The 14,113-nt window shown below is 53.9% G+C and overlaps 1 protein-coding gene across 6 annotated transcripts in view; it reads right to left on the minus strand.

Annotated features, from left to right (window-relative positions):
* The window catches only part of SLC44A3 (solute carrier family 44 member 3), a 36,149-nt gene extending 22,601 nt beyond the window's left edge, over positions 1-13,548 (minus strand). Inside the window, exons 1-3 of one of the 6 annotated variants that reach the window (XR_008880414.1) lie at positions 12,093-12,249; positions 3,133-3,450; positions 5-142 (exon numbers count right to left, since the gene is read on the minus strand). Coding sequence is in view for 3 of the 6 variants with exons in the window: in XM_056554132.1 (XP_056410107.1) it covers positions 5-142; positions 12,748-13,044 (435 nt within the window). In the remaining 3 variants the exon portion in view is untranslated. Of the gene's footprint in view, positions 1-4; positions 143-3,132; positions 3,979-12,092; positions 12,250-12,432; positions 12,712-12,747 lie in introns of those variants that run through there. The other 5 variants (XR_008880413.1, XR_008880412.1, XM_056554132.1 and 2 more) reach the window with 5 other exon arrangements.
* Positions 13,549-14,113: the final 565 nt, after the last annotated feature.

Here is a 14,113-nt window from a genome sequence, read left to right on the forward strand (position 1 = left end):
TTACCTTCCCTAGAAAGATCAGGAACACCCCCGAGGACCTCAGTACGGCCACAGCCGGGGGGGTCTTCTCCAGGACAGCGTAGGCCTCTCGTGCAGATGTACATAGAGACGTCCCATTGATCAGGGTCGCGGTGTAAGCGTCCTACGAGTGGGAGAGAGCAGGAGGGAAGGTAAACATGGCGGACATGTCCTCAGAATTAACCCTCGCCTCCCATATCTGACACATCCATCATTCCACGTTCTGCACATATTAGGGGTAAAAGCAAATGCACAATTTTTTTCCCCCAGTTCTGACCATTTTCAGGGGTCAGAGGTCACCGACCCTCAGAGTAACATCACCGGTTGCAGGAGCCCCCTATACACAACCACCCACCCCAAGGAGTATCGTGGATTACGGTCATTTCAATGGCCTCAACAATAAAGAGCTGTCTGCTCTCCTGACCATAAAATAGCAATTCTGGAGCATCTTGTGTTCTATTACTCCTCCTGGAAATGTATGAATATATTGACAACTAGGCGTGTCCACGAACAGACAGCACTGATTAGTGACATGCCCACTAGTGGTAACACCCAGTTGTCAATTTATCATAGATTTCTAAGATTGTATTTATTGAAATAGATCAGGAGAGGCCACAAGTCAGGAGAGGCCACAGGTGAGGAGAGGCCACAAGTCAGCAGAGGCCACAGGTGAGGAGAGGCCACAAGTCAGGAGAGGCCACAAGTCAGGACAAGCCACAGGTCAGGACAAGCCACAGGTCAGGACAAGCCACAGGTCAGGACAAGCCACAGGTCAGGACAAGCCACAGGTCAGGACAAGCCACACGTCAGGACAAGCCACAGGTGAGGAGAGGCCACAGGTGAGGAGAGGCCACAGGTGAGGAGAGGCCACAGGTCAGGACAGGCCACAGGTGAGGAGAGGCCACAGGTCAGGGGAGGCCACAGGTCAGGACAAGCCACAGGTCAGGACAAGCCACTGGTGAGGAGAGGCCACAGGTCAAGATAAGCCACAGGTGAGGAGAGGCCACAGGTCAGGATAAGCCACAGGTGAGGAGAGGCCACAAGTCAGGACAGGCCACAGGTCAGGACAAGCCACAGGTCAGGACAAGCCACAGGTCAGGACAAGCCACAGGTCAGGACAAGCCACAGGTGAGGAGAGGCCACAGGTGAGGAGAGGCCACAGGTCAGGGGAGGCCACAGGTCAGGGGAGGCCACAGGTGAGGAGAGGCCACAGGTGAGGAGAGGCCACAGGTCAGGATAAGCCACGGTTGAGGAGAGGCCACAGGTGAGGATAAGCCACAGGTGAGGAGAGGCCACAAGTCAGGTCAAGCCACAGGTGAGGAGAGGCCACAGGTCAGGATAAGCCACAGGTGAGGAGAGGCCACAGGTGAGGATAAGCCACAGGTCAGGACAAGTCACAGGTGAGGAGAGGCCACAGGTCAGGACAAGCCACAGGTGAGGAGAGGCCACAGGTCAGGACAAGCCACAGGTGAAGAGAGGCCACAGGTCAGGACAAGCCACAGGTGAGGAAAAAGCCATAGGTGAGGAGAGGCCACAGGTCAGGACAAGCCACAGGTCAGTACGGGCTACAGGTGAGGTCACAAGTCAGGACAAGCCACAGGTGAGGAGAGGCCACAGGTGAGGAGAGGCCACAGGTCAGGACAAGCCACAGGTGAGGAGAGGCCACAGGTCAGGAAAGGCCACAAGTCAGGAAAGGTCACGGATCAGGAGAGACCACAATTCAGAATGGCCACAGATCAGGAGAGGCCACAAGTCAGGACAGGCTAAAGGTCAGGAGAGGCCACAAGTCAGGACGGGCTACAGGTCAGGAGAGGCCACGGATCAAGACAGACCACAAGTCGGGACGGGCCACAGATCAGAAGAGACCACAAGTCAGGACAGGCCACAATTCAGGACGGGCTACAGGTCAGGAAAGGCCACAAGTCAGGACAAGCCACAGATGAGGAGAGGCCACAGGTGAGGACAAGCCACAGGTGAGGAGAGGCCACAGGTGAGGAGAGGCCACAAGTCAGGACGGGCTACAGATCAGAGGAGGCCACAAGTCAGGACGAGCTACAGGTCAGAGGAGGCCACAAGTCAGGACGGGCTACAGGTGAGGAGAGGCCACAAGTCAGGACGGGCTACAGGTGAGGAGAGGCCACAAGTCAGGACAGGCTACAGGTGAGGAGAGGCCACAAGTCAGGACAGGCTACAGGTGAGGAGAGGCCACAAGTCAGGACGGGCTACAGGTGAGGAGAGGCCACAAGTCAGGACGGGCTACAGGTGAGGAGAGGCCACAAGTCAGGACAGGCTACAGGTCAGAGGAGGCCACAAGTCAGGATGGGCTACAGGTCAGGAAAGGCCACGGATCAAGACAGACCACAAGGTGGGACGGGCCACAGATCAGAAGCGACCACGTCAGGACGGGCCACAAGTCAGGACAGGCTACAGGTCAGAAGAGGCCACAAGTCCTCTTTATCCATCACCACTTACCACCTTCTTCTACTAACTGTCTCCAGGGTAGGGGGCCGTAGGATAGTGTTATATGTCAGAGCAGTGGCAGTGAAGTTACGGAACTCTTTGTGGCAGACGTGCGGTATGTTCGATAACTAATCTGAGAATATTGTCCTTTAAATGCAATAACAACACAAGACATTTATAAAGGCCACGAGGCGGCCCCTTTATAACCAGAAACCTTACAGGATCACCGGGTTCCATGCCCCTCGGCCTCCATCACCGCTCTGGATCAAGGAGCCGGTCCACCACAGCGGGGGGGGGGGGGGGGGCACTGCTACAGATCGGCTCTCCATTCTGCCTCATTGAGGGGGTCCCAAGATGTTTATGGCACCCGCTGTGATGGTGAATCTGTTTATCTGAATCCAGAATAGGATGGGGCACAGGTCAGTGAGGGACGTGGGAAAGAAGGAACATTAACCCTCAATGTCACTCGTGGTTTGTATCTGACGGTCACAATGTCTGTAGTGAAGACGTCAGGGGCTGGAATACTCTTCTAACTAATGGGTCAAAGGTCACCAATAAATGTAAATCACTAAATACAGAAAACCCTCAATATCCTGACCTGGTCCCGCCACATGATACAGAACTACAACTCCCAGTATAACTTCTCATTCCTACCTAGATTCCTTTATTTTCTGGTGATTTATCCTCTTACGTCTCATTACGTTGTGTGGGGGGTCGGGTGCTGAGACCCCTCAGATGGTCGGCCGCCGCAGAGCGGGGGATGGTTATTGGCGGTTACAGATTGTGTGTGATATCTCCTGGGTGGAAGAAGAGACGGTAACGCAGGCGGATGTTTATAGTTCTGGATGATCGGACGGCGTTGGCTCTGATCACATAATAAATCTCCCTGAAATCTACCCATTTCCCAGGAGGCGGCAGAGTACAACGAGTGTTCTCCGAGACCCTGGACAAACATGGCCGACGTGTGATCACCTCCAAAAAACAGAACAGACACATTAACTCTTCACTTCTATCTCATACAACACAACAGCAGAAGAATCCGGCATCTGTAGAGTTCCCGATCAGAATATGGTGCGTCCCCCAGGTCCCCACGTAACGTCCTCAGAGATCGCACTGGATAAAACATGAAAGTTTAATAAAGAGAAAGTTCTTCACATGGCGGGTGCCGCTCTTTAGTTATATTGTCAGGTCTTCACAGGGGATCATCAGGATTTGGTTTGAGCACAGAGGCTCCCGTATGAACATGTTCCAATACCTAAAGTAGTGTCAGGTAATGGCACAGACCGTAGCCCCTCCACCATATACAATGAAGACAATGTCCTGTAATTCTCAATACTGCCCGATGTCCCAGCTCCAGACTTGAGGTGCCGGCCCCTCCACTTTCTTGTGACATGGACTCCCATCAAAGCTGATGCATAGATAGAGGAGGGGCAACTGACTTAGCTAATAATCTGAACCATACAGACAAGCAAGCATAACACCAAGCCCACCACTGAGCACACCACAGAACACATCACCGAGCCCACCACAGAACACATCACCGAGCCCACCACAGAACACATCACCGAGCCCACCACAGAACACATGACCGAGCCCACCACTGAGCACACCACAGAACACATGACCGAGCCCACCACTGAGCACACCACAGAACACATCACCGAGTCCACCACAGAACACATGACCGAGCCCACCACAGAACACATGACCAAGCCCACCACTGAGCACACCACAGAACAAAATCACCGAGCCCACCACTGAGCACACCACAGAACAAAATCACCGAGCCCACCACTGAGCACACCACAGAACACATCACCAAGCCCATCACTGAGCACACCACAGAACACATCACCAAGCCCACCACAGAACACATCACCGAGCCCACCACTGAGCACACCACAGAACACACCACAGAACACATCACCAAGCCCACCACAGAACACATCACCGAGCCCACCACAGAACACATCACCGAGTCCACCACAGAACACATGACCGAGCCCACCACTGAGCACACCACAGAACAAAATCACCGAGCCCACCACTGAGCACACCACAGAACACATCACCGAGTCCACCACAGAACACATGACCGAGCCCACCACAGAACACATGACCGAGCCCACCACTGAGCACACCACAGAACAAAATCACCGAGCCCACCACTGAGCACACCACAGAACAAAATCACCGAGCCCACCACTGAGCACACCACAGAACACATCACCAAGCCCATCACTGAGCACACCACAGAACACATCACCAAGCCCACCACAGAACACATCACCGAGCCCACCACTGAGCACACCACAGAACACACCACAGAACACATCACCAAGCCCACCACAGAACACATCACCGAGCCCACCACAGAACACATCACCAAGCCCACCACAGAACACATCACCGAGCACACCACAGAACACATCACCGAGCCCACCACTGAGCACACCACAGAACACATCACAGAACACATCACCAAGCCCACCACAGAACACATCACCGAGCCCACCACAGAACAAAATCACCGAGCACACCACAGAACACATGACCAAGCCCACCACTGAGCACACCACAGAACACATCACCGAGCCCACCACTGAGCACATGACCGAGCCCACCACTGAGCACACCACAGAACAAAATCACCGAGCCCACCACTGAGCACACCACAGAACACATCACCAAGCCCATCACTGAGCACACCACAGAACACATCACCAAGCCCACCACAGAACACATCACCAAGCCCACCACAGAACACATCACCAAGCCCACCACAGAACACATCACCGAGCCCACCACAGAACACATCACCGAGCCCACCAGAGAACACATCACCGAGTCCACCACAGAACACATCACCAAGCCCTCCACAGAACACACCACAGAACACATCACAGAACACATCACCAAGCCCACCACAGAACACATCACCGAGCCCACCACAGAACAAAATCACCGAGCCCACCACAGAACACATCACCGAGCCCACCACAGAACAAAATCACCGAGCACACCACAGAACACATCACCGAGCACACCACAGAACAAAATCACCGAGCACACCACAGAACACACCACAGAACAAAATCACCGAGCCCACCACAGAACAAAATCACCGAGCCCACCACTGAGCACACCACAGAACACATCACCGAGCCCACCACTGAGCACACCACAGAACACATCACAGAACACATCACCAAGCCCACCACAGAACACATCACCGAGCCCACCACAGAACAAAATCACCGAGCACACCACAGAACACATGACCAAGCCCACCACTGAGCACACCACAGAACACATCACCGAGCCCACCACTGAGCACATGACCGAGCCCACCACTGAGCACACCACAGAACACATCACCAAGCCCATCACTGAGCACACCACAGAACACATCACCAAGCCCACCACAGAACACATCACCAAGCCCACCACAGAACACATCACCGAGCCCACCACAGAACACATCACCGAGCCCACCAGAGAACACATCACCGAGTCCACCACAGAACACATCACCAAGCCCTCCACAGAACACACCACAGAACACATCACAGAACACATCACCAAGCCCACCACAGAACACATCACCGAGCCCACCACAGAACAAAATCACCGAGCACACCACAGAACACATCACTGAGCACACCACAGAACAAAATCACCGAGCACACCACAGAACACATCACCAAGCACACCACAGAACACACCACAGAACAAAATCACCGAGCCCACCACAGAACAAAATCACCGAGCCCACCACTGAGCACACCACAGAACACATCACAGAACACATCACAGAACACATCACCAAGCCCACCACGGAACACATCACCAAGCACACCACTGAGCACACCACAGAACACATCACCAAGCCCACCACTGAGCACACCACTGAGCACACCACAGAACACACCACAGAACAAAATCACCGAGCACACCACAGAACACATCACCAAGCCCACCACTGAGTCCACCACAGAACACAATCACCGAGCCCACCATCGAGCACACCACAGAACACAAATCACCAAGCCCACCACTGAGCACATCACAGAACAGAACACAATCACTGAACACATCACCGAGCACACCACAGAACACATCACCAAGCCCACCACAGAACACATCACCAAGCCCACCACTGAGCACACCACAGAACACATCACCGAGCCCACCACTGAGCACACCACAGAACACATCACTGAGCCCACCACAGAACAGAGCACATCACCGAGCACACCACAGAACACATCACCAAGCCCACCACTGAGCACACCACAGAACACATCACCGAGCCCACCACTGAGCACACCACAGAACACATGACCGAGCCCACCACTGAGCACACCACAGAACACATCACCGAGCCCACCACTGAGCACACCACAGAACACATCACCGAGCCCACCACTGAGCACACCACAGAACACATGACCGAGCCCACCACTGAGCACACCACAAAACACAAATCACCAAGCCCACCACTGAGCACACCACAGAACACAAATCACCAAGCCCACCACTGAGCACACCACAGAACACATCAAGCCCACCACTGAGCACACCACAGAACACAAATCACCAAGCCCACCACTGAGCACACCACAGAACACATCAAGCCCACCACTGAGCACACCACAGAACACAAATCACCAAGCCCACCACTGAGCACACCACAGAACACAAATCACCAAGCCCACCACTGAGCCCACCACAGAACACATCACCGAGCCCATCACCGAGCAAATCACTGAACGCACCACCAAGCCCATCACCGAGCACACTACCTAGCCAATCACAGAGAGCATCACTAAGCACATCACCAAGGCAATCACCGAGCACATCACCGAGCACAAACGCACCAGAGCACATGACAGAGCACACGATCGAGCCCATCACCGAGCGCATTCGAGAGCACAGCACTGACACCGATATAGGGAGAACCTTTGGGCATATCAGAACAATTGTGGCATCTGGCCTGCGAGGCGGGTGTAATCAGGTTTACAGGACAGTTTTATTAATTTAAATTGGGACGTCAACCAAATAAATTCTGTCCCTGGACTCCTTTAAGGGGCATCTCTTATACCTCCCCTAATACTGGCTGCATCCATAGTGGCTATACAATCACAATCGTTCCCAACACCTCGGAGACAGGAGAAAAAAATATGGTGAAATAACCTCTAACCACACAGTGATCTGGTGAGGAGGTTACCATGGAATACATTTCTAATGGACATGTATAGAGTCTGGTTATAAGATACGCGGTTATATCACCAGCAACACCACAAAATCCATGAATAGGTGCAGAATAGATGATCGGTAAGGCTTCACCTTCACCGCACAGGCTAAATATGGACACAAGCAAAAAACCTAGGTGTGGTTATGGTGTAGCCATGGTGCGGTTATGGTGTAGCCCTGGGTGCGGTTATGGTGCAGCCCTGGGTGCGGTTATGGTGCAGCCATGGTGCGGGTATGGTGTAGCCCTGGGTGCGGTTATTGTGCAGCCATGGTGCGGTTATGGTGCAGCCATGGTGCGGTTATGGTGCAGCCATGGTGCGGTTATGGTGCAGCCATGGTGCGGTTATGGTGTAGCCATGGTGCGGTTATGGTGCGGTTATGGTGCAGCCATGGTGCGGTTATGGTGTAGCCATGGTGCGGTTATGGTGCGGTTATGGTGCAGCCATGGTGCGGTTATGGTGTATCCCTGGGTGCGGTTATGGTGCAGCCATGGTGCGGTTATGGTGCAGCCATGGTGCGGTTATGGTGTATCCCTGGGTGCGGTTATGGTGCAGCCATGGTGCGGTTATGGTGCGGTTATGGTGCAGCCATGGTGCGGTTATGGTGCAGCCATGGTGCGGTTATGGTGTAGCCCTGGGTGCGGTTATGGTGCGGTTATGGTGCAGCCATGGTGCGGTTATGGTGTATCCCTGGGTGCGGTTATGGTGCAGCCATGGTGCGGTTATGGTGCAGCCATGGTGCGGTTATGGTGTATCCCTGGGTGCGGTTATGGTGCAGCCATGGTGCGGTTATGGTGCGGTTATGGTGCAGCCATGGTGCGGTTATGGTGCAGCCATGGTGCGGTTATGGTGTAGCCCTGGGTGCGGTTATGGTGCGGTTATGGTGCAGCCATGGTGCGGTTATGGTGTATCCCTGGGTGCGGTTATGGTGCAGCCATGGTGCGGTTATGGTGCAGCCCTGGGTGCGGTTATGGTGCAGCCATGGTGCGGTTATGGTGCAGCCATGGTGCGGTTATGGTGCAGCCATGGTGCGGTTATGGTGCAGCCATGGTGCGGTTATGGTGCGGTTATGGTGTATCCCTGGGTGCGGTTATGGTGGAGCCATGGTGCGGTTATGGTGCAGCCATGGTGCGGTTATGGTGCAGCCATGGTGCGGTTATGGTGTAGCCCTGGGTGCGGTTATGGTGCGGTTATGGTGTATCCCTGGGTGCGGTTATGGTGCAGCCATGGTGCGGTTATGGTGCAGCCCTGGGTGCGGTTATGGTGCAGCCCTGGGTGCGGTTATGGTGCAGCCATGGTGCGGTTATGGTGCAGCCATGGTGCGGTTATGGTGCAGCCATGGTGCGGTTATGGTGCGGTTATGGTGTATCCCTGGGTGCGGTTATGGTGCAGCCATGGTGCGGTTATGGTGCGGTTATGGTGCAGCCATGGTGCGGTTATGGTGCAGCCATGGTGCGATTATGGTGTAGCCCTGGGTGCGGTTATGGTGCGGTTATGGTGCAGCCATGGTGCGGTTATGGTGCAGCCATGGTGCGGTTATGGTGTAGCCCTGGGTGCGGTTATGGTGTATCCCTGGGTGCGGTTATGGTGCAGCCATGGTGCGGTTATGGTGCAGCCCTGGGTGCGGTTATGGTACAGCCCTGGGTGCGGTTATGGTGCAGCCATGGTGCGGTTATGGTGCAGCCATGGTGCGGTTATGGTGCAGCCATGGTGCGGTTATGGTGCGGTTATGGTGTATCCCTGGGTGCGGTTATGGTGCAGCCATGGTGCGGTTATGGTGCGGTTATGGTGCAGCCATGGTGCGGTTATGGTGCAGCCATGGTGCGATTATGGTGTAGCCCTGGGTGCGGTTATGGTGCGGTTATGGTGCAGCCATGGTGCGGTTATGGTGTATCCCTGGGTGCGGTTATGGTGCAGCCATGGTGCGGTTATGGTGCAGCCATGGTGCGGTTATGGTGTATCCCTGGGTGCGGTTATGGTGCAGCCATGGTGCGGTTATGGTGCGGTTATGGTGCAGCCATGGTGCGGTTATGGTGCAGCCATGGTGCGGTTATGGTGTAGCCCTGGGTGCGGTTATGGTGCGGTTATGGTGCAGCCATGGTGCGGTTATGGTGTATCCCTGGGTGCGGTTATGGTGCAGCCATGGTGCGGTTATGGTGCAGCCCTGGGTGCGGTTATGGTGCAGCCATGGTGCGGTTATGGTGTAGCCATGGTGCGGTTATGGTGTAGCCCTGGGTGCGGTTATGGTGCAGCCCTGGGTGCGGTTATGGTGCGGTTATGGTGCAGCCATGGTGCGGTTATGGTGCAGCCATGGTGCGGGTATGGTGTAGCCCTGGGTGCGGTTATTGTGCAGCCATGGTGCGGTTATGGTGCAGCCATGGTGCGGTTATGGTGCAGCCATGGTGCGGTTATGGTGTAGCCATGGTGCGGTTATGGTGCGGTTATGGTGCAGCCATGGTGCGGTTATGGTGTATCCCTGGGTGCGGTTATGGTGCAGCCATGGTGCGGTTATGGTGCAGCCATGGTGCGGTTATGGTGTATCCCTGGGTGCGGTTATGGTGTAGCCATGGTGCGGTTATGGTGTATCCCTGGGTGCGGTTATGGTGCAGCCATGGTGCGGTTATGGTGCGGTTATGGTGCAGCCATGGTGCGGTTATGGTGCAGCCATGGTGCGGTTATGGTGTAGCCCTGGGTGCGGTTATGGTGCGGTTATGGTGCAGCCATGGTGCGGTTATGGTGTATCCCTGGGTGCGGTTATGGTGCAGCCATGGTGCGGTTATGGTGCAGCCATGGTGCGGTTATGGTGTATCCCTGGGTGCGGTTATGGTGCAGCCATGGTGCGGTTATGGTGCGGTTATGGTGCAGCCATGGTGCGGTTATGGTGCAGCCATGGTGCGGTTATGGTGTAGCCCTGGGTGCGGTTATGGTGCGGTTATGGTGCAGCCATGGTGCGGTTATGGTGTATCCCTGGGTGCGGTTATGGTGCAGCCATGGTGCGGTTATGGTGCAGCCCTGGGTGCGGTTATGGTGCAGCCATGGTGCGGTTATGGTGCAGCCATGGTGCGGTTATGGTGCAGCCATGGTGCGGTTATGGTGCAGCCATGGTGCGGTTATGGTGCAGCCATGGTGCGGTTATGGTGCGGTTATGGTGTATCCCTGGGTGCGGTTATGGTGGAGCCATGGTGCGGTTATGGTGCAGCCATGGTGCGGTTATGGTGCAGCCATGGTGCGGTTATGGTGTAGCCCTGGGTGCGGTTATGGTGCGGTTATGGTGTATCCCTGGGTGCGGTTATGGTGCAGCCATGGTGCGGTTATGGTGCAGCCCTGGGTGCGGTTATGGTGCAGCCATGGTGCGGTTATGGTGCGGTTATGGTGCGGTTATGGTGTATCCCTGGGTGCGGTTATGGTGCAGCCATGGTGCGGTTATGGTGCGGTTATGGTGCAGCCATGGTGCGATTATGGTGTAGCCCTGGGTGCGGTTATGGTGCGGTTATGGTGCAGCCATGGTGCGGTTATGGTGTATCCCTGGGTGCGGTTATGGTGCAGCCATGGTGCGGTTATGGTGCAGCCATGGTGCGGTTATGGTGTATCCCTGGGTGCGGTTATGGTGCAGCCATGGTGCGGTTATGGTGCAGCCATGGTGCGGTTATGGTGTAGCCCTGGGTGCGGTTATGGTGCGGTTATGGTGCAGCCATGGTGCGGTTATGGTGTATCCCTGGGTGCGGTTATGGTGCAGCCATGGTGCGGTTATGGTGCAGCCCTGGGTGCGGTTATGGTGCAGCCATGGTGCGGTTATGGTGCAGCCATGGTGCGGTTATGGTGCAGCCATGGTGCGGTTATGGTGCAGCCATGGTGCGGTTATGGTGCGGTTATGGTGCAGCCATGGTGCGGTTATGGTGCAGCCATGGTGCGGTTATGGTGTAGCCCTGGGTGCGGTTATGGTGCGGTTATGGTGTATCCCTGGGTGCGGTTATGGTGCAGCCATGGTGCAGTTATGGTGCAGCGCTGGGTGCGGTTATGGTGCAGCCATGGTGCGGTTATGGTGCAGCCATGGTGCGGTTATGGTGCGGTTATGGTGCGGTTATGGTGTATCCCTGGGTGCGGTTATGGTGCAGCCATGGTGCGGTTATGGTGCGGTTATGGTGCAGCCATGGTGCGGTTATGGTGCAGCCCTGGGTGCGGTTATGGTGCGGGTTTTAATACCATACTGACATTTGTTTTTCTTATACTGAACTTGTAATTATTTAAGTTTCTTTCTATGGGTAAAGAAAATGGACATGTGACCAAACAATGGAGCAAATCGAAGGTTATGATGCTGAAAATAGTTGTTGTGACCGATGGCGCATTTCAGCCTTTTACCTCTAAGGGAAATAACCACAAAACAGCCAGAGCCTCCGCATTGTGACCTGGAAGGGTCTCAGGATCCAGGGCTGAGATACGTAGGGGATACCATCGTATGTAGTGCCCGTGACCTGCGCCCATTGTAGACGGCGCCTTCAGTAATAACACGTTCTGCACCTGAGGGATCTATAAATGGCCGTCCCTCCGCACAGAAACAAACCCGGGGACATGTTGTCTTGTTACTATGGGAAATAAATGGGTTAAATAAAGACGTCAGAGCTTTGTCACCACAACCACGAAAACATTTCTACACTAAACAATATTCCCACAAGAAAACATCGCGATACAATGGGGTCACCTGTGTGCGCTGTGGATCACTGTGCCCTATATACAGACGGCAGCTCCCCGGCGGATTGTTGGTATGGTCGGGTTTGGTGGCGGCCCTCATGGTCAAAGCCTAATTCCACTTTCCTGTAATTCAATAACCAAACAATCCCTTGGTCCTGGTGGGTTTGTGTTCCCCTCAGATGTTCTCTCTTGCAGGCCCGGATGCCTCCGTCTCCCGAGGTTATCTGCCCATACGGATAGCCGGCGTACCTCCAGGGTCACTATGGTTACTGCCCCGACCTCCTTTCCTGGACCCTGGCACTGGGCCATGCCAATGGTTCCCTACCCCTCTTATGCCGATCTGTTCTCGCACTATCCCCATAAGCTTCTCCTGGAGGGGACGTGCCGCCATACCTGCGTCCCCGGACCGGGGGGCCCTGCTGTTTGCTCGCCTCTTCCTGGTTGGCAGACACCCTTTCTGGAAAGTTCTCACCACCAATGGATTTGGACCCCCTGAGCCCCTATTACCAGGATACACAAAGGTGGTGGAGACCCCTGTGTAGCCGCGTACGATATGAGGGGCCCCAAGCTTCATAATCTGTTTAAACTGTAATTTGTAGGACACAGGTTTCGGGGGTTTCATGTCGTTTTCCTATAGTGCGGCTCCATCCCCCACACGATGGACTCCATTATTAGTTTCCATCCTCCGCTCTGTCCCTTTAATTGAGAAGCCGTTCCCGCTGCCAAGTATTGATGGCGCTCGGTAACATTCCTCGCTCTTTCTTCTCTCTTCACAGACTGAACAGAAGTGCAGATTAGCGCGACGCCATTGTCTCCCTGACATTACAACTGATTAAATGTCAGAAGTTTGGGAAATGCTGACGGCTCACGGGCAGGACGCCAACACCTCCCAGTGGAGCTTTCTGGTTTTTGGATGCGGTCGCAGTCCTGAATAATTGCGCCTTTGTGTGACAGCTGAATCCGGCGCAGACCCGACTGTAACAATATAAATCACAGAAGAAAGCGGGAGCCATGGAAACGCCGGCCCGAAAACAACCAATGGGGCGCAGAAATACAGCGCCGGCTGTGCTCCCGCCTAAACCGCGCCCGCTGGCTGAGATACTGGGGGGACCCTGCTGTTTAACCCCTAAATGGAGATTCACTGCAACATCCACAACTAAGGACGTTCAGGATATTTAAGGCCTAAGAAAAATAAGTGTAAAGATGGCGTCTGTCTGCCCCAAAAATAACCAAATCAGACGTTAGAATATCGCACATCGGCAGAGCGCCCTTTGTTGGGTGCAAAACCAGTAACCGATCCTGTAAATGTTCATATACAGGGTGGTGATATATATATATACATTATATACAGGGTGGTGATATATATACAATATATACAGGGTGGTGATATATATATACATTATATACAGGGTGGTGATAGATAGATATACAATATATACAGGGTGGTGATAGATATATATACAATATATACAGGGTGGTGATATATATACATTATATACAGGGTGGTGATATATATACATTATATACAGGGGGATGATATATATATATTATATACAGGGGGATGATATATATATATACATTATATACAGGGTGGTGATATATATATATATATATATACATTATATACAGGGTGGTGATATATATACAATATATACAGGGTGGTGATATATATACATTATATACAGGGTGGT

This window comes from Hyla sarda, unplaced genomic scaffold (genome assembly GCF_029499605.1).
Source record: "Hyla sarda isolate aHylSar1 unplaced genomic scaffold, aHylSar1.hap1 scaffold_578, whole genome shotgun sequence".
In the NCBI taxonomy this organism is placed as follows: Eukaryota; Metazoa; Chordata; class Amphibia; order Anura; family Hylidae; genus Hyla; species Hyla sarda.